Source organism: Mustela erminea, chromosome 14 (genome assembly GCF_009829155.1).
Source record: "Mustela erminea isolate mMusErm1 chromosome 14, mMusErm1.Pri, whole genome shotgun sequence".
In the NCBI taxonomy this organism is placed as follows: Eukaryota; Metazoa; Chordata; class Mammalia; order Carnivora; family Mustelidae; genus Mustela; species Mustela erminea.
In genome coordinates this window covers 3,454,183-3,475,234 of record NC_045627.1, presented here as the reverse complement: position 1 = coordinate 3,475,234, position 21,052 = coordinate 3,454,183, and the positions used below count along the sequence as shown (strand labels likewise).

Below are 21,052 nucleotides of genomic sequence, written 5' to 3'. Positions count from 1 at the left end.
AGCCAGAGAACATTTTAAATTTAGTCCTAGGTTAATAACATTTCCCTTGAGAATGTGTTCCCAGTTTTATAATGAAGGGTTATGGCCAGAAGTGTGAGATACCAGGAAGAGAAAACCCAAGCTTCGAGGCTCACAGCTGTTCCACTGAGAAAAGGCTACAGTGAAATGCTCATTTCTTTCTACAGCTTCTTCCACGGAGACAAAGGACTAATATTTAAATCTAGTCCTGTTCATGTGAGCTCTGTATTTTATTTTATTTTATTATTTTTTTTTAAAGATTTTATTTATTTGACAGAGAGAAATCACAAGTAGATGGAGAGGCAGGCAGAGAGAGAGAGAAGGAAGCAGGCTCCCTGCTGAGCAGAGAGCCCGATGCGGGACTCGATCCCAGGACCCTGAGATCATGACCTGAGCCAAAGGCAGAGGCTTAACCCACTGAGCCACCCAGGCGCCCCTGAGCTCTGTATTTTAAAAAGCCAACAACAAAAGTCTCTTTTCTCTACTCCGTACTCAAATACTCTGTGTTTGAAGACCAGTAAATTGCCCTTTGCTCAACAAGAGAAGAGGGGTAGACCCAGAGCCGCAGCGTTAAGTGAGGGTGGAGAGCAGGTCAGACCCAACCTCTGCCCACTCACCCCCCTCACTCCACCCCTGCCCCATTAGACTGGGAGTGGAGGCCAAGGTTTTAATCGCAATTCTGTCACCAAGTGCTTGTGTGACCCTAAGCAAATCCTTTTACCAGTCCAAGCTTCAATTTCTTCATATAACACTGTGATTTAAAAAGTAACTTTTCTGAGTGATGCCTTCTTGTTTTGTAAATATCTTAAAAAAAAAAAAAAAGAAAAGTACCTATGGCTCTTACATACACTGTAATGTTTTTGTCCTAACTTGGTTCAAAGGGCTTCAAACCACTCTGATAGAAATCTCTTGACCAGGGGCTCCTGGAAGTGTCTGCCTTCATCTCAGGTCATGATCCCAGGGTCCTAGGATTGAACCCTGCATCGGGCTCCCTGCTCAGCAGGAAGCCTGCTTCTCCCTCTCCCCCTCCCCTTGCTTGTGTTCCCTCTCTTGCTGTGTCTCTGTCAAATAAAACCTTTTTAAAAAATATTTTTTGACGATTTTATTTATTTATTTCACAGAGAGAGAGATCACAAGTAGGCATAGAGGCAGGCAGAAAGATTGGGGGAAGCAGGCTCCCCGCTGAGCAGAGAGCCCGATGCGGAGCTTGATCCCAGGACCCTGAGATCATGACCTGAACCAAAGGCAGAGGCTTAACCCACTGAGCCACCCAGGTGCCCTGTCAAATAAATAAAACCTTAAAAAAAAAATTCTTTTGATCAAAGACCACTTGTCTATTTTCCATGTGCCGTATTAGTCCATATTGTGCTCTCACAAACTGGGCACTTTCTCTCCTCTGGTTCTGAGCGGTACCGAGAACTCCAGGGACAGCAGTGGGCTCTGTCAGCATAGCCACTGTGTGGCCATCACGGATCAGACTGTATGAGGCAGGTCTTCTGCGAACCCTTGAACACAGTGAAAGTAGGGATATCTGAAAGTGATTTAATTTTTAAAAGGATTTATGTATTTATTTGAGGGGAGGCGAGGGGCAGAGAGAGAATCTCAGACTCCCTGCTGAGCACAGACCCCCACTTGGGGCTCAATCCCATGACCTGACCCCAAACCAAGGGTCTGACATTTAACCGACTGAGCCACGGAGGCACCCCTGCAAGTGACTTAATTTTTATAGCTTCCAGTGGATTTTCATAGAAATGCCTGTTACACTTGTTGTTAGACCACATCTCCATTCTGCATGGGACGGGGAGCTGGAAATCATAGACCTCTTTCCAGAACACTGAGCACCACTGCTCTCTTCTAACTTCCCAGTCTAACTAACCGGGCAATTCTGCTGCCCAGGAATCATTATTTAAAGAAATTTAAAAAAGAAGTCAGGGGAAAACGTAGCAACTGTTAAAGGGAGGTGGTCGGTGTATGGGTTTTCGTTGTAGAATCCTTGCAACTTTTTTTGTATCTTTGAAATTTTTCATAAATCAATGTTGGAAAATGAGCAGGAAAAGACGAACTTTGTTGGGTGGAGTGTGGAGAACTAATCATCTGCCCAATGCACCTACTGCTCTGGTTCCTGGAGTCCTACCCTGATACAACAGACAGCCTGCCAAATGGGCTCTAAGGTCAGAGCTGGATCAGAGAGATGGGTCTCCTCCGTAGTCCTCCGGCATACCTTGCACAGCCTTTAGCTGACTCATGCTCAGATACCAAGGAAAGGGATTTCTAATACTTGTTTAAAAAAAAAAAAATTTAGCAGATACTTTTAAGGTGCTCAAGAAAGACTGGGTTGTATTGCCTATGGATTAATAAATCAGTTGTATGGAGGGACCTGGGGGGCTCCACTGGTTGAGCATCCGACTCTTGATCTCAGCTCAGGTCACGATCTCAGGGTTGTGACCTCAAGTCCTGCCTTGGGCTCCATGCTGGTCGTGGAGCCTACTTATAAAAAAAATAAAAAATAAATAAAAAAAATTGTGATGTGTTTATTATCTTCACTTACCTGGCTTGACAGGTCCAAGATTGGAGGAGTTGTGATCTGTATATCACACGGTCATTTTTCCAATACTTGTTTTTCAGTGGACTTTTTCTTTTTGATTGGACTCCTTTACACCATGTTTCACTCCCTCTTTCCTTTCCATTTATGGGCTTCATCCTGTGGCTATTCTGTGATGTCATTCAAGTTGGCTGTGTTTTTTTTGTTGTTGTTTTTTTTTTTTTACTTTGGATCCTTCTTTCTAGAATTCTGCGTTGGTTTCGTGATCCTTGGGATAAGTTACAACCCCCGAGGCCCCTCATTATCCAACTTCACGTGGCTTCCTGGTACCATTTTTAACACTCCCAGTGCCCACACCCCAGCCACTAGTTCTGTGGGATATTCAGTTCCCTGCACACACATGAGACACTCTCTGCCCTCTAAGACTTGGCGTGCATGGTTATTCTCCCTCCAGGGATACTGGAAAGTTTCTCTCCTCTCCCCCTCCTATCGGAGGACCTTCTGGACTTCTAGAAGGGGGAACAGGTGTCTCTGCTCTGCATCTCCCCCCATCACCCTTCAAAGCACTTATTACCCAATACTGCCATCACCTTGTCATATTTCCAAATCTATCACTGCTCTGCAAACTTTAAAAAAGATTGGTTTATTTTAGGTGGGGGAGAGAGGAAGAGAGAGAATGGAGAGAGTGAGCGAGTGTGGGGGAAAAGGGGCAGATGAAGAGGGAGAGAATCTTCAGCAGGCTCCGTGCCCAGCATGGAGCCCAATGAGAGCCTGGATCACAATATGAGCCAAAATCAAGAGTCAGATGCCCAACTGACTGAGCCACCCAGACGCCCCACTGCTCCATAGACCTTAAGAGGGCTGCCCACCATGGTGTCCATGTCTGACGCACACAGCAGGTGCTCAGTAATTTCTGCTGCGTGAATATGGAAATGATGACTACAAGAACAAGCAAATGAAATGCAGAGAGAGAAAAGGCGTTCATGCTACCTTATTCATGTATCTAGTGCTGGCTTTACTGAGATAGAATTCACCCCATTGAGCGTACAATTCACTGGTTTTTGTTATTTATTTTTGGAGCAGCCATTTCTAAAGAATTAGTTACAGGGAAAGATACGGAAATTTACAAAACATTTACGGAAGCTCAGTTTTTTTTTTTTTAAAGATTTTATTTATTTATTTGACAGACAGAGATCACAAGTAGGCAGAGAAGCAGGCAGAGAGAGAGGAGGAAGCAGGCTCCCTGCCGAGCAGAGAGCCCGATGCAGGGCTCGATCCCGGGTCCTGGGATCATGACCTGAGCCGAAGGCAGAGGCTTTAACCCACTGAGCCACCCAGGCGCCCCGCTTAGTTTGTTTTGACTTTATTAAGAGAACAATGTTTCTGTTGTAAGAAAACAAAATATTATTTTAAATATATTCTTTAGAACCAATAACTTAACATTTAAGTTAAAAGAGATATAAACATGTCAAAGGAATGAAACATGGATCTTTTATTATGTGCGAGTCGTGCGTTCACGTTCCTCCTTTAGGTCGATGCCCACCTGAAGGGGTCTGTGTGGCCCGAGTCTTCCTACGGCAGTGTCTCTGCGTCTGTGTTTCTGCATCTGTCTATGTGTATCGGTATGTAGTTTGGTGGTCTCTTAGATGGGGGGGAGGCAGAAGCGTGATAGTTTTGGGGGTTTCCGATGCCACAAGCATCGCTTTCTTTAGGAAGTGTATCCAAATCTTTGCTTCATCGAGGATCTTGGTTTGTAGTTTATGTCTTCTCTTTTTTGGACGCAGCTGTTCATGCCACAGATAACAAAGAATCCAACTGCGGATAATGAAAGTATTTAGAGTGGCACTTTCTGCTCGAAGTTAATTCATCAAATCCTTACTAGGGCAGGCCCTGTGCTCTGGGAGTATGTATTTCCTTGTGTGTAACCTCCTGATCTCTGTTTACCAGGTTGGGGGAGTCAGGCATTAACATGTGGGGTTCGAATATAAGACAAGGAAGATAGAGAACACGAGGTAACATAAAGGAGAACGGTTTTCAAACGGCTGTGAGAGACAGATGCCCTTATTATCGTGACCGGAAATTACGATGGGCAGCTTGACACCTAGAAGCGCCTGGGGAAGCTGGGGCCATGTATCTGGCACCGGCATGGACTCAGGAGATCCTGGACACGACGGCTGTAGGGTTGAGCTGGGCCCCGGCAGGTCAGTGGGAGTGAGAGCACAGACTCAAAGTTTTGGAAAAAGTTTTCCTTCCACGGAGAAGCAGAGAGGACTGACTGTATCTGGTTAGGGGGAGAAGAGGGCCCGGGGAGAGCATAAGCCATATGTGGAGATGAAAAGAAGACCGTAGTAGAGGAGGTGGGTGGGAACATGTCTGTGGAGAGGAACTTAGGACCAGAATATGGACGACCACACTTGAGTGACGAGAAAGCTAAAAGACTTCCTCAGGAAGAGACTAGAAACTCCTGTGTCAGCAATGAGGAATGACGAAAAATTCGGAAGGGCCCCAGAAGTGATGGCTGAAGAGTTCTGGGGCCCCAGTGTCTGTGGGGAAGGCTGTGAGGGGCTGTCACAAACCTTTAGGCAGGAGACAACAAGGGCTGCCCTGGGGTCTGAGGGAGAAGGGATGTTTCCAGAGAAAAGCCTCAGGAAGGGATTGTGTTTTGGTGGGTAGAGTGGGGAGAGGCGGAGTTCGACTTCACAGGCACTGCCTGGGAGGCCGTGGCAGGGCGCAGCGACGGGGCTGCAGGGCAAGCTGGAGCTACTGGGTCTGGGGGGCCTGGGCCCCGGGAGAACGAACAGTCCAGGCCTTGGGCACAGCCACCGCCGAGTGTGTGAACAGCAGGAGAGAAGAGGAGCGCCGAGGACCAGCCCAGGGACAGACTGGGACGTCTGGAAGGGAAGAACACTGACCGAGCATGAGGGGAGACTGAGGCCACGGGGCTGGGGATGGCCTTTCCGCAGAGGTGGACACGGTTCAGAGCTGACCCGTTTCCCTGCTGCTTCTGTGCCTTCCTTGCCACCTGCGCCCCCCAACCCAGGCCCCGAGTCTGCTCCCGGACCTTACAGCCGATGGGTTGCGGGCCAGGAGTCTGACTGTGACCAGAGCAGGGAGGACACTTACAGAGAGGAAGGGGAGCGCAAGTCCGGAGGGACGGGGGAGGGAAGCAGACAGGTGACCAAAGCAGTTCTGGACTGAAGAAGGAAGGAAGCTCAAAGAGTCTGTAATGGGCTCAGCCACGGGAGGAAGGAGTGTGGGGAAGGTTCCAGAACCATGTAATGGCAGGCTCCCTGGCAGTGACCGCAAAGGCAGAGGAGCAACACTGAGGGCAGCTGAGGCTCTGGACTCTGGATGCAGGGCTGGACTCCGGGAAACAGATGCTGAGACTCACCCCAATGGCTCTAAGAAGGCACGTCTGCTGGAAGGGCAGGAAGCCGATGGTCTCAAGGGACCATTGGTGAAGAATCAGCAGCTGCCTGAGTTTGCAGGTGCGGGAAAGAGAGGCGAGGTAGGCCAGAAGGGGGTCAGGGATTGGAGGGGAAAAGGCAGCCCAAATCGAGGACCGTGGAAGGGAGGGGGCAGATCTCAGAGGTCTTGGTGCGAGTGGTGTGGGGTGCAGCTATCAGGAAGTGGACAGGGCCCCTAGAAGCAATGAAACACAGAGGTGGATGTCCCTGAGGGTGACAAGGACCCTGAAATGTGCAGTACGGTCCTCGAGGGGGTGGGGGAGGGTCATGGAAGGGCACTGCCTTGTTTTTTTTTTTTTTTTTTAGATTTTATTTATTTGAGAGAGAGAGAGAGAGAGCATGAAAGGGGGAGGGTCAGAGGGAGAAGCAGACTCCCCGCTGAGCAGGGAGCCCGATGTGGGACTCGATCCCGGGGGTCCGGGATCATGACCTGACCTCAGGGCAGTGGCTTAACTGACTGAGCCACCCAGGCGCCCAGCATCTCCTTATTTCAAACAGTGTTTGTCTCAACTGAGGAGGACGCCTGTCTGAAGGTGTGAACATTAACAGACTTTTATACCTCTTCAAAAGTCTTGGGGTTTATAGATGGCACAATCACTTCCCACATCCCACTCCATCCTTTGGAAGAAGTAGACCATGGTGCTTTCCATCAGTAAGCCACTCAAGATGGCCAGAAAGGAGAGCTTTCGGTTGATGTTCAGGGTCACTGCAAAAAAAAAAGGCAAATTGTAAGTTCTTAAGAGTTTAATTAAGTGCTATCGGCGTGTAAACTCTGTGGCACGTGAATGGAATTGTTCTGTAAAGCTGTTTTTTAGAGAATCTCTATTCATTCTTATTCATCTCTGCTGCTACCTTCCCCCACGTTTTCATCTCTGGAGAGAAACACAGCATCTAGCAAAAACATTAAGCTTCTCCTCCTGAAATCAAGACACAGATTTCCATGAATATGAAAGGAGGTAAAAAAAAAAAAAAACAAAAACCAAAAACAGATTCTAAGGTTACAAAGAGGTTAGCAGAAAATACCCAGAGATTTCTCAGTTTCACAGTTCATGACGAGCAGCGCTGCCAACCTCCCAGTACTGAGCTAAAGCACGTGAAAGCATTCTGAAAACGAAAAAATATTATGTCATTCGTTTGAGCAAATGCGGACTATACGCTGTGTATGAGGTCCTAGAGAAATGTCAGGCATCGTTAGGATTTTATGGAGAATTCCAGTGTTTAGCAGGGTTTCTAAGACGGTGTTGGAGAAACAAGGTGTTAAGCTTATATGTGGGTTGAAGGCTGAGAAGACAGAATGAAAGACAGACATACCTCTGATGGCCTGAAAATTTGATGTAAGGACAAACACTTTAATGAGCCGGAGGCAGAGGGGTGTGTAGTCGTGCTCCCAGATGACGGCTGGAATCAGCAAGAGTTTTCCGTAGCTGGACAGTAATAACGCTTTCAGCAGCAAAGTGAAGTTGGGTTTGGTTTTCGCTGTCATCGGTCGTTCTACCCACAGGAAAGCAAAAATGCCAATAAAAAAGGCAGTTTGTTCTAAGGAGGAAATGGAAAACAGAAATATGAATGTCTCTCTCCAAACCATCTTTCTCCAGAAACAAAGAAACCACATTTCCAGCTGCCTTCATTTGAACTGCTTCATCGAGATCAAATTTTTTTCTCTCTTTTTTTAAAAAATAAATAAGCCCCTGCCTTTTGTGTCACATCCTGCTGGTGAGACTGCAGAAGCCCATTCCAGCAAGTCTTCCATGAAGTATTTCAGGGTCCCCGGAAGTAAAAGTAAGTCTGTGAGAACGGTAACCATCAGCTCTCTGAAGTTCTTTCTAGGTAGTAAGGTTCTGTTTAAGCAACTTTGGTGTTCTAGATCTCCATGGAAAGAATGAAAGAGGACACGGAGGAGATTTTTAAATCCGAAAGATGGGACCCACCCTAAAAATTACACGCGAAGATGTTTTCTTTGTTCAGTCTCCCACTATTTGTTGCCTATTACCTGCCAATTCCGAATACCATGACCTCCATTTAAAACTGCCCTTACTCCTTTCGACAAACTATCTGAGTGCAATTCCTTATCCTTCCGCGAAGCATTCATAGACCGAGTCCAGACCTAAAGCCACAGTTCTACTGGGTCCATGGAACAGAGCAGTCTGTTCTGTTCCCATTAACTAGGAATCTGGCAGTTCTTAGCTGTTATATGATGTTTATTAAGATTGTTAGTCCTCTGGGGCGCCTGGGTGGCTCAGTGAGTTAAGCCGCTGCCTCCGGCTCGGGTCACGATCTCAGGGTCCTGGGATCGAGTCCCACATTGGGCTCTCTGCTTGGCAGGGGGCCTGCTTCCCTTCCTCTCTCTCTGCCTGCTTCTCTGCCTACTTGTGATCTCTGTCTGTCAAATAACTAAATAAAATCTTTAAAAAAAAAAAAAAAAGATTATTAGTCCTCTGATTACCCAGCTGGGTATGTTTTGAGGGGTCTGTCCCTAATTCTGTTTTTCCCCCGAACTGTGTTATTCAGGTTTCTGTAGAATCAGGTTTTTCTGGAACACATGTATCAAGTTATAGGAGAGACAACTGTATTCTTCCTAAAATGTCGTATAACCAAAGAGAGACAAACTAAAAAGGTTCCAATCATAGGTGATTAGAATCAATAAAAATAATTCTGGATGGCTGGCCTACAAGCCGTTTGGTATATCCCTCAGGGGAGACACCCCATCTCCCTGCGAAGTAACTCCAGGACTTGTCAACTGCAAGGATCTGCTCAAATAGGCGCATCTTAGAGCCTGGGGTTTGCACAAAAATAACTTTAATAATAGCAACAAAGAACTCCTTAACAAGAATGATCTAACAATAATGGGTTGTCTCCTGTCACTGGAGACATTCAAACAAAGCTAGACTACCTTGCAGAACTGAGAGAATTTCTTGTACTGGACAGAGAGGTGGATAAGATAACCTTCACATCTTTCTTTCTTTCTTTCTTAAGATTTTATTTATTCATTTGGGAGAGCACAAGCCCGGGAAGGGGCAGAGGGAAGAGGAGAGGGAGGAGTAGACTCCCTACTGAGCAGGGAGCCGGCTGCCCTGGATCCCAGGATCCAGGGATCATGACCTGAGCTAAAGGCAGGTACTTCACCAACTGAGCCACCCAGGCGCCCCCCTCCTTATCTTTCTAACTCAGAACTCAAGAGGTTTATGTACCTGCACCAGTCCTGGGGCTCTGCACTGTCTTTCACAAGGCAGGTATCTTGCAGCCTCTGTTCCTGAGGCGTTCGTGGATCTGATGGGCTCAGTGGGACCAGCTACCTGCCTACGGGGTTCGGCACGGGAAAACACCGCGTGGGGAGCCCGGACAGCCACCCTTCTCCGTGCTGACATTAACCTGCTGTGGAACGTTGGGGAAATCACCTGCCTTCCTACTTCTCTGCTTCCACAGATGTACACAGGGGAGAACCCCAACCTACCTACCAAAGGTAGGATGACTATGCACATTAAGTTGATCAAACTGTAAAAGCAGTGTTTATGTGATAAGATGTTGTATTTATACAACACATTTTCTATAAGCTATTTTAGGGGTTCAAAACTTAATATTGGATAAAACAGTTAAGTAACAGTAGAAAAATATTTTTCTTTTTTTTTTTTTTTAAAGATTTTATTTATTTATTTGACAGAGAGAGGTCACAAGTAGGCAGAGAGGCAGGCAGAGAGAGAGAGGGAAGCAGGCTCCCTGCTGAGCAGAGAGCCCGATGCGGGACTTGATCCCAGGACCCTGAGATCATGACCCGAGCCGAAGGCAGCGGCTCAACCTACTGAGCCACCCAGGCGCCCTAGAAAAATATTTCTGATTGAGTGTCAAAATATCCGCTACAGAGTAGGTGCTACAGTAATTCCAAATTTTGGGAATAAGCCTGTATTTTTTTTATATTAAAAATTATGGACATAAAAGGGTTTATCCTTAGAAATTTTCATAGTCTTTGCTTTAAAGCTTAAAATTATAGTAGGTTCTAGTTCTTGGCTTAGGCAATGTTTTCAAGGATTTTTTTTTTAAAGATTTTATTTATTTATTTGACAGAGATCACAAGAGGCAGAGAGTCAGGCAGAGAGAGAGGAGGAAACAAGCTCCCCGCTGAGCAGAGAGCCAGATGTGAGACTCGATCCCAGGACCCTGGGATCATGACCTGAGCTGAAGGCAGAGGCTTTAACCCACTGAGTCACCCAGGCGCCGCCAAGGATTCTTTTTTTAAAGACGTTATTTATTTATTTGAAAAAGAGAGAGCGAGCAAGCACAAGCAGGGGGAGCAGGCAGAGGGAGAAGCAGACACCCCACTGAGCAGGGAGCCTGATACGGGGCTTGATCTAGGAACCCTGGGATCATGATCTGAGCCAAAGGCAGATGCTTAATTGAGTCACCCAGGAGCCCCCCTCAAGGGTGTTTTAAATATTATTATGTATGTTTGGGACTCCTTAGCATACAGATTTTATTTTATCTATTTATTTTTTAAAAGATTTTATTTTTAAGTAATCTCTATACCCAACATGGAGCTCAAACTCACGGCCCCAAGATCAAGGGTCACGTGCTCTGCTGAATGAGCCACCAGGCGCCCCAGCACTCAAATTTTAAAACCTCAGAACTGCATGAAGAGACCAAGGGAGTGAGGGCAGACAGAGAAGAAAATGGGACAAACGATGACCTAGTCCAGAAATCTGACACTGCAGTGAACTGGAGACTTGATATTATTATAATAATATTTCTTTATAATCAAAGAGTTTAGAAGCAGAGAAGCATGGAAGCCAGTAAGTAAGAAAATAGTCACAAAAATTAAGACAATTCTGACCTAAGTCATAAATTTGAATTCTGAAGAAAAGCAATTCCGGAACTTAAGGAATTTGGGGGCAGTAGCCATTTTCTTTCTTTCTTCCTTTTCTTTTCTTTTCTTTCTTTCTTTTTTTTTTTTTTTAAGATTTTATTTATTTATTTGACAGTGAGAGCACAAGCAGGGGGAGCAGCAGACAGAGGGAGAAGGAGAAGCAGACTCCCAGCTAAGCAGGGAGCCCGAGGCAGGGCTTGAATCAGGACCCAGAGATCATGACCTGAGCCGAAGGCAGATGCCCAACCACTGAGCCACGCAGGCGCCCCCAGTAGCCACTTTCCCTGAACGCAGTCAGATAAATAAGAAGTGTTCCCTAGTAAATAGGTTGCATCGGTTCTATACAATTAGCATAGTACATTGGATAATGCCTGGCAATTATCCATCTGTTTTCATAAAGATGGGACCTATGTAATCTTTAAATTAGACAATCGAGAAATTAAACTGAGGAATTTTACCAACAATATAATGCCTCAAGATATTTTATGAAACTCTCTCATCTGCTATATATAACCATTTCCGTAACATATGTGTAGTAACAAACAAAATAGTAAGAAAGTAGCTAATTTAGACAGACTCACCTAGCAGCTGATGACACAGCTGAACATTTAGTCTCAAGTCCTGCATTAACCCTCTCCTCTTACCAGTGATCAAGACCACCTACCTTTTATTTTTATTTATTTATTTTATTATTTTTTTTTTAAAGATTCATCTATTTATTTGATGGAGAGAGAGCGATCACAAGCAGGCAGAGACAGACGTGGGGCTCGATCCCAGGACCCAGGGATCATGACCTGAGCGGAAGGCAGAGGCCCAACCCACTGAGCCACCCAGGTGCCCCCCACACTTTTAATCAGAACAGCAGTTACTAGTTCACTAAGGATGGAAAGCACGGCTTCCTCCTACCTAGAGAGGCAATCGCGAACATTCTATAGAAATCCCATTCCTTGGCATATCTGATGAAGTCGTTAGGGTCAGTGTTCTGGTTCGAATCTTGAAGCCGCCACCATCTCAGGTACGCCTCACAAAGCAAACAGAATATGCAGAGCTTTCCATGCATCTGGGTGTCAAAAACACAATGCCAATCACGGGGTAAAGAAACAATTATATGGAATATTAAACAGGCACAGACACAGCTAAGTATTTGCAGTTTGGAGGAGGCTCCCATCTCATAGCTCTTCAAATTCAGAACTGCTCAGTTAAGGGGGTCATTGTGTCGTCTGTAAACCGGGGCTTCTTCGTGAGCAATGCCCATCAGAATCACGGGAAGATTCTTTAGACTGCAAAGGTCTAGGCCCCGATCCTGATCCGGGATCTCTGGAGGTAATCCTAGCATGCAACTTTGAAACAGTTCTAGGGGTAAGGAGGATTCTGATGTATACCCCTAGTTAAGAAACACTGCTTAAACAGTACTTCACCCTTCACTATGCTTTCAGCATCCGTCCTGAATGAGAACAGAATCAGGCACAGAATTTCTGTGCCTCATGGATAGGTGGAAGCAGCCATGAGAACAGATTTAACCTGAAGATTCCATCATACCTCACAGGAAGCTATTAGTCTGAACATAAATTTAAAAAAAAAAAAAAAAAGGCCCTATGCCTGATGAGAATGAATTCATTTACTGAAGACAGAAATTAAAAGGCAGAAAGTCCCCTGTAAGTTTAAAAGGCTAAAATTCTGGCAAAAAAGAAAATACCAGGTACCAAGAATCAGCTTTTTTTAAAAAAAATTCTTTTTAGGCAGGCTCCACGTCCAGCATGAAGCCCAAGAATGGGGGTCAAAATCACAACCCTGAGATCAAGACCTGAGCAGAGATGAGGAGGCAGACACTTAGCCAACTGAGCTACCCAGGAACCCCAAGAACTGGGTTTTTATTTTAGTATTTTATTTTATTTTAGATTTATTTATTTGAGAGAGAGAGACAGAGATAAGGAGAGAGAGCACAAGCTGGGAGGAGAGGGAGAAGCAGGCTCCCCACTGAGCCAGGAACCCTAGGTGGGGCTCAATCCCAGGAACCTGGGGTCATGACCTGAGCGGAAGGGAGATGTTTAACTGACTGAGCCACCCAGGCACCGAAGAATTGTCTTTTTAAAATACATTGCTGTACTGGGTACCTGGACAGCTCAGTTGGTTGGTTGTTGGACTCTTGGTTTCATCTCAGGTCATGAATTCAGGGTCATGGGATCTAAGCCCTGCATCAGGCTCTGTGCTCAGCTCCTACCCCCAGGGCATGTGCGCGCTCTCTCTCTCTAATAAAGAAAATCTTTTAAAAAAATTAAAAATAAAAAAATATATTACTCTTATGAGTTGGACTGTCTATGTCAATAGAAAGTGGGGAAAATAAAGTGTGTGTGTGTAAACACGATGTAGTCCAGGAACAGTCATCACTGTAGATTTCTGAGCTTCTTAGTCTAGTTGGTTCCACCCTGGAATTACCTGGGGAGTTTTAAGAAATACTGATGCCTGAACCCATCCCCAAAGATTCTGATTTAATTGATTCTAGGTGAGGCCTCACTTGGAGAGATTAACTGCCCTACCTCTCCTCCACGCAATTCTATTGTGTACCAAAGTTTGGGAATCAATGGTCCAGCAGTTTAAAAACTACCCTGGTTATTTAACTTGGTGGGTGGAGGGGAGGGATTCCCTCAGTAGAATAAGAACGCAGTAAATTGTTTAAAAATATTTCTCTTTTAATGTTTGCTGACTTCTTCTAGGTGTAATTCTCTCCCTACCTGGATATATTTAATTTTATATTAGATACAATTTTATATTAATTGTATTGTTAGAAATAATTGACGTCTTTTTTAAAAGGTAACCCACTAAAAGGCAAACTAGTAGCCCTGGTTTGTCAGTTTCTTCCCAGTGACCCTATTCTTAAATATTCACTAAACATTGTGCACAGTGTTTATCAATGCCTGTTATTTCTAGCAACTTCCAGATGCTGTTGAGATAAAAGACCCATCCTCGTTAGCATCTCTTTCTCTTCTTTTCTTTTTTGAAGATTTTCCTTATTTATCTGACAGAGAGCAGCACAGCAAGCGAGAGAAAGCACAACTGGGGGGGGGGGGCAGGTAGCAGCAGAGGGAGAAGGAGAAGCAGGCTCCTCACTGAGCAGGGAGCCCGATGCGGGGCTTGCTCCCGGGGCCCCAGGATCATGACCTGAGCTGAAGGCAGACACCCCACTGACTGAGCCACCCAGGCGCCCCTAGAATCTTTTTATTAAATAATGCTCTTTAATTCTGTTCAAAATTATTATTCTTTAAAAGTACAAAAGCATTATCAAGTAAAATTAGAAAATAAAAAATGATCACAACTTACGTTTATTTTAGTATTGAAAAGAATATGTCTGTAGGCCTGGGCTTTGCATAAAATAGCATTAATCAAGATGATAACAGGATCATACTCGATATATTTGTCTACAGGTTTCTGGCAGGATTTCTGAAATAATGTGAGATAATATTAGAACAAGCAAATGTATACATTCCGAAATCTTAAAGGCTTTCAAACTAGCAGAGTCTATTTTGGACTTCTACAGCAATAAGGACATACCAGCATTAATTTAAATTAACTTCTCTTCAGACACAAAATGTTCACCTACAGAAGCCCTGGTTTCAGAAATGACAATATAATCTTCTAGGTGTGAGACAGTAATCTTTTAATCTCATATGTAAGAAGCTAAAAAGATATTTGACTTAAAGACTGATTTTAGGCAGAAAAGTATCCCAGAAAATCCTACTTTCAATTTGTAGGACTTATTATAAAATAAGTAAATACATTTATAACATACTCTTATTGAGAAATTGTTCCCTGTTGGCTAGATGGCCATCAACTTTGTGGTTCTTGAAACACGATTTGGAGGAAGGGATTCAGAAGAGTAACCCCCACACCCAAAGCTTCTGAAAGCTAAAAGCAGGTAAAGTGTGTGGAGCAGCATCAACAATCTGGGGGATGGCAGATACCAAGAGAAACTTGTTTTTTCTCCTCCACTAACATCGAGACTATGGAAAGAAAATGGGTGGTCTCTGTGACAGCGAAGACCCTGGAGGATCGTGAGCTGTAAAAAAAAGGAGTGGGTTGGTCAGCTTGGTTCTAGGCGACCCGAAGCAAGACCCCTGGGCTCTCCTATGAGACTCTCCTATGAGACTCTCCTGTGACTCCTGTGAAATTGCCCTTTTTAGAGACATGTGATTACAATGTTTATCAAATCCCAGCATCATCAGAACATATAAAACACAGGTGTACAAGAACAAGCTCATCAGAAATGTGACATCTGAAACAGTTTTAGTTACAAAAGTTGAATCAAGGCTACTATTCTAATGGCTACAATTTCAACAAAACATTTTGAAATTCTGAGAAGATAAAATGGAAACAGAAGTGATGAACACGGAAACATACCGGGGATGGCCTTTTAATTACATCAAAGCCCTGGGGCGGGAAATGAAGTGTGCTGAAGGGTATTAATTCTCTAATCCAAATGTAATGAACAAATCACTTCCAACTTAAGAAGAGTCTCTGCACTTCACTCATGTAATTTACAAGAAATGGGTATGCTTTTGAGTCATCAATCAAGTGAACCAATGAAGGGAGATGTGCTATTATCCCAAATTTAAATGCACCTAATAAAACCGAGGCTTAAGAGGTGAATAATTTTGCAGTTTTTCAGTTGGGCAAACAGTAAGCCAGGGCCTAAACAGAAGGCACAGAATCAGAAATCCCATGTTCACGACAAGGAGCTGTTTTCTAGACACCCTCCCTATGCTACCGGTGTGGAAAACGCTTCCTCTTTGCAAACCACACTGTAACACCTGCTGTAATGCTGCTTCATTGTAAAACGCTGCTGCTTCATTGAAAATGAAACTGCTGGTGGGTCAAGGGTCTTTTCTCTGTCCTTTAAAAGTCCCCTAAACCTCATCTTCAGACACTGCAAGCCTATGTCAGGATTTAGACAATTTTTAGAAGGAGGTAGGCAGAAACCAACATTGGCGGACACGGTGGGACCGATGTGTTTGGAGGGGCTACAACATTCATTAGAACAGCCATCTCTGTCTTTTCTATGGACCAGGCACCTCCAAGGTGCCGGATATTCACTTTGAGACTAAGTCTCTATCCTCCAGGACCTTACAGTTCAGAAAAGGCAGACGAATAAGCCTGCTACCGCAAGGGTTTCAGTGGAATGAACACAGGGACATGAGCGCAATCAAGGAGCAGCTTCTGGCCTCATGTGCTATGCTCTGTTCTACGCCTTCCCTTCCTCGCCTTCTGAATATTTCATAAACACTGAAAATTCATTAGGGTCTGCTGGTTCCTTCCCTATCAGCTTCAGCCTCATTTTTCCTTGTTCAGTTCCTATTACTTGCTTTTCCCTTGGGTGCTTCCTTCACCTCGAATGTAAGGATCTGGGAAACCACACACACAAACAAATATAGTAAAACATCTGAGTGACTGACCGCTACATTTAGATACATTTTCTGATTCTGAAAAAAATTGTTCCATTCCATTTACTAATTACTAGACAAAAATCCTGAAACAGAAAGTTGTCCTCTAAGAAATCCCTACAGCACGGGACCATGCACACCCCAGAAACTCAAACACTTCCACCATCTCTATCTCACCATGGGTATGAATGACTCTCTGATGCTATGCTCTCCAGTTCTCTAGTGAATCACATCTCTTTTAGAATATACACTGGCCAACATTTTGTGAAAATTTTGGCTGCTTCTTCCTCCCCATCATCTCCAGGGCCGTGCCCTTCCCCACTCATTCTCAAATCTGTTTCATTTCAGCACCACAATAAGCAAATATATATCTTTTCAAAAATATATATTTTATTTATTTGTCAAAGAGAGAGAGAGAGAGAGAGAGAGCGTGCACATGTGCAAGAGTGTGCACAAGGAGAGGGAACAGCAGGCAGAGGGACAAGCACGCCCTCTGCTGAGCAAGAAGGAGTCTGGGATCATGACCTGAGCATGACCTGAAGGCAGAGGCTTAACTGATTGAGCCACCCAGGCGCCCCGGAGAACACAAATCTTGAAAGCGGAACCTCCTAGGCTTTAAGTTCCTTGAGGGCAGGACAGTGTCCTACTCATCTCTGCAGCCAGCATCTAAGTGTGGCAGCTCAATAGTGTAGTACTGAACAGACTCGAAATTTAGGAGGATCTCGAAGGAGTCTGGTTTTGTTACCATCATGAACTTATCAAATATCTGAGCACAGGTAAGAGTCCAGCTGCTACAGGAGATCAAAAGTACTAGATCTTTAAACATAATTATAATAAACTGTGAACAGCTGAGGGAGAGGGAATGGTTAAAAGCAAGGGACACACTTCTATTAGATGGAGGAGAATGAGGGAAACCCAAAGGGGCAAGTGGGGAGGCCTGGCAGTGGAAAAATAGGAAGAACAAAGAGAAAGAGAAACACAGGGAGATCAGGATGAGTATGCTGCTGGCTCCAAAGACAGCAGCTAAGAGACCAAAGTGTGCATGAGTTACCAGCTTATAGAAACTTGGGCCATTTTTGTCCAGAACAAATAGCCTGATGTCTAAAAACTTTTTACTCTCAAGACTTGGGAGAGCCTTTAAAAAATGAATTATTTTACAATTTAATTTTCAGAGTTCAGCATCCATGAAATGATTTTTCCTAAATAATACCACTATGGGTATTACTATGTATTATCACGACAAAGATGAGGATATTACGCACTCTAAGTCATCAGGGAATGACTGTGTACAATAATGTACTGTATCATCACTCAGTATTCCAAATATAATTCTAGAGAAGCCAGCACTGGTGAGTAGGAAAAGGATTTTGTTAGCTTAATGCCAATAATTTTAAAAAAGATAAAGATTAATTTGTATCATTAAAGATCACTAACTGCAGAGACAGTTACAGCTTTACTGGATGAAAGACTGTATTCACAGTTATGTGGTTGTCATCTTTAGGACAGATCATTTAACTGGGCCAGTACAGAAGTCATTAAATTTAGATGCTATACAACTCACAAGGCCACCAGAATGGCCAATGATATGAGCATTGAAAAACCTAGAAATGGTTCATGCATTCAGCAGATATTTATTGTGTACTTACTATGTGTCAGGTACTGTCCTGGGTGAGCCAACTGTATTAATGAAGAAATTATACATACTCACATACTCTCTGTCCTTGTGTAGCTTATATTTCATTGGGAGGAGATAGGCAATAAATAACAAATAAGTCAGCTGTATAGAATATTCAAAGTAAGCAATAAATAAATAAGTCAATTGCAAAGAATATTCAAAGATGACAGGTGCTATGGGAAAGATAAAGCAGGGAGAGTTGATACACATACCTGAGCCCGGAGGAGGAATCACAATTTATAACAGGGTGGTCAGATGAGGCCTCTCTGAGACGTTAAAAATAAAAATAATTGAAGGAGGGAGTTATGTCAGACACATGACCGAACAGCGCTCCACGTAGAGTGCAGAGGCCCTGAGGAAGCAACCTGTCTGGTTTAAGAACATTCCGGAAGCAATGGAGCTGCAGGAGAGTAAGGGAAGCGTTAGGACAATCACCCACGTGAGACATGATGACAGCGGGGGTCACGGTTGTAGAGGTGGTCAAAAGCAGGGGATTCGAAACATAATCTGAAGACATAATCCAAAGACTAACAGAGGCTCTGCCAAGGAAACGAATGAGGAATGTGGGAGAAAGAAATCAAGGTTGAGTACAAGGCTTTTTGGCCTTAGGAACTAAAATGGTTGAGTTGCTATTAACTGTGAAAGTCTGACGCAACTACAAAAATCCATTTGGAGAAATCAAGTAGGTAGTTGGACATGCGGGGACATTGCGGAGTTCAAGGAAGAGATTCAGGCTGGAGGTTTAAATCTGGGAATTGTCAAAGTTTAGATGGAATTTAAAGCCACGAGCCAGCAGGAGTTCTTCAAAGGAGAGTGTGTAGAGAGGTAGAGGCCCAAGATCGGAGCCTTAAGATACTTCATGGTTAAAAGGTAAGGCAGGTGAGGAAGAACCAGAAATGAAACTGAGAAGAATAGCCAGTGAGATAAGACGCCTGGGTGGCTCAGTGGGTTGAGGCCTCTGCCTTCGGCTTGGGTCGTGGTCTCGGGGTCCTGGTATCAAGCACAGCATTGGGCTCCCTGCTCAGTGGGGAGCCTGTTTCCCCCTCCTCTCTCTGCCTGCCTCTCTGCCTGTCAAGTAAATAAATAAAATCTTGAAAAAAAAAAAAAAAGATAAGAAAACTAGAAGAGTCTGGTGTCCTGGCAACTGCACACAGCAGTGTGAGAATGGATAATGGGATTTAGTGAAGTACAAGTCAGCAATTGTGATCTTAACAGTCTCCGGTGTCATGGTGGGTGGAGGAAAGTGTGTCTGAAGTCGATTCAAGAGAAAGTAGGAAAGGAAATAAAGATAGCTAGTACAAATATCTCTTAAAGGATGATTGCTGTCAAAGCGAAGGGGAAAAGAGGAGGAGCTAAAGGAGGAAGTGAGGGACCGTGCGTGTGTTTCTTAAAGGAAGTCTAGTACATACATTGGTGGGAAGGATCCAGCAGAGAGCAGAAGAGTACTGTGGCAGAGATGTCCCTAAGTCAATGGAAGAAGACGAATGGGTCAAGGGCACAAGAGCAGGCTGGTTGGAGACAAGTGTATGGACGGTTCATCCATTCTAACAAGAGGAAAGAAAGAGCATATGAATAACGGGTGCAAATACTAGGTTTATATGGTTGCAAAGCGTGTGCAAGTTCTCTCTCTCTCTCTCTTTTTTATTTAGCAAAGCAGGGAGGCATACATGGGAAACCTGAGAGAAGGTTTGTGAGGATGGTTCATCAGAGTAGGAATGTGAATGGATTAGTGAAATGTACTGTGATGGCCAGATGGCATCAAGGGCTACAAGAGGTTAGTGAATTTAGGTGATTTTTCCTCAGTTGAAGTATAGCCGAAAGGGTGAGGAGACAGATCAGACGGTATGTTGGATTTTACCAGGTGGAGATCTTTCCAAGGGAGGGAAACCACTTGAGATTGGAAAAGTGATTATGTCAGTGGACAACAATGACAAAGTACACATTCACACTTTGTCTACTCTCTTTTGTATCACTGCAGACCATGTTTTTCTAATGAGGATTATTATTAGAAAATCATCAGGAGAACAGAAATGGGACAAAAGCACATGGACTGCATATTATGTGGCGGGTTCTCTTGTACTACCCCAAAAAGAACCTCCAATTTTGTGACCTTTGAAACATTCAACCATCCTCTCTAGACTATGAACACCTTGAAAGCAAAATGTGTACTTCATCATTTTTGTTTTGGTTATCACCGAGGTCAAGCTTGGGGCTCTGCACCCAACACACACCGTGCGTTCAATAACCACAAAGGATGAAACCGGGGACATTGACTACGGGTGTGGACCGCACGGGTGATAACATTCATCCATGAACCGGAGAACCGCTAAGAACCGAAGAGTCTGGGCATGAACTCGGACGTCAACCTAATCCTGTCTCTAAGTTTCTCCGCACGACGTCTACACCCAACTGCGTTGGCGGATCCGTTCCCCACGCTGGGTCTCACCAGCAAACACCGCGAGCGCGAGAAAGCCGCCGTCGGCTGGTGGGTTCTCTCCCACGACAGGTAACCACGCAAACGCTCCACGATCCCGGACGGGAACGTCGAGTTCCGAACTGAGGGCTATACTAGGGGACCCCGAAAGTCGTCGGGTTTTACTGCCCTAAAAAGCTGATATACAGACCCCACGCCCCCCCCTACGGCCCCCTAATCCGCGCCGGTTCTTCCCAAGAACACCCCGCGCCTGACCACTCACGCAGATGGTTATCTTCAGCACTCCGTGGTTATAGTCTCGGTACAACTCCCTGGCCTCTTGGTTGCATTCGATGCACCTGTACGGGCAGGAGGCCGAGGCAGCTGCAGGAGTTGCTGCAACCCCATCCGCGCTCCCCTTGCCCGCGGCCACGCCTTCTGTGCTTCCCTTGCCGGGCCGTAGCCCACTCCGCCCACCGGTGCCCATTTCCACGCAACTGCAGCCGAGAACTTCCGATTTAGTGGCGGCGGGGGAAGACGTCAGAAACCGAACCGGAAAGCCTGTCCCGTGCGGTGCTTGTTGGGATTCGTAGTCTCAGTCGCGGAAAGGGGGCTCGCGGCTGGCCGAGTTGAGACTACAACTCCCA

General features: G+C 44.9%; 1 protein-coding gene across 1 annotated transcript; it reads right to left on the bottom strand.

The window, feature by feature from the left end:
* Window positions 1–4,028: 4,028 nt before the first annotated feature.
* On the bottom strand, window positions 4,029–20,950 carry ARV1 (ARV1 homolog, fatty acid homeostasis modulator). Its single transcript, XM_032313724.1, has 6 exons — window positions 20,689–20,950; window positions 14,201–14,320; window positions 11,789–11,942; window positions 7,339–7,563; window positions 6,587–6,733; window positions 4,029–4,375 (listed from the first exon to the last, which is right to left on the bottom strand). The coding sequence occupies exons 1-5, from the start codon at window positions 20,890–20,892 to the stop codon at window positions 6,591–6,593; spliced, it is 846 nt and encodes a 281-aa protein (XP_032169615.1). The 5' UTR covers window positions 20,893–20,950; the 3' UTR covers window positions 4,029–4,375; window positions 6,587–6,590.
* Window positions 20,951–21,052: the final 102 nt, after the last annotated feature.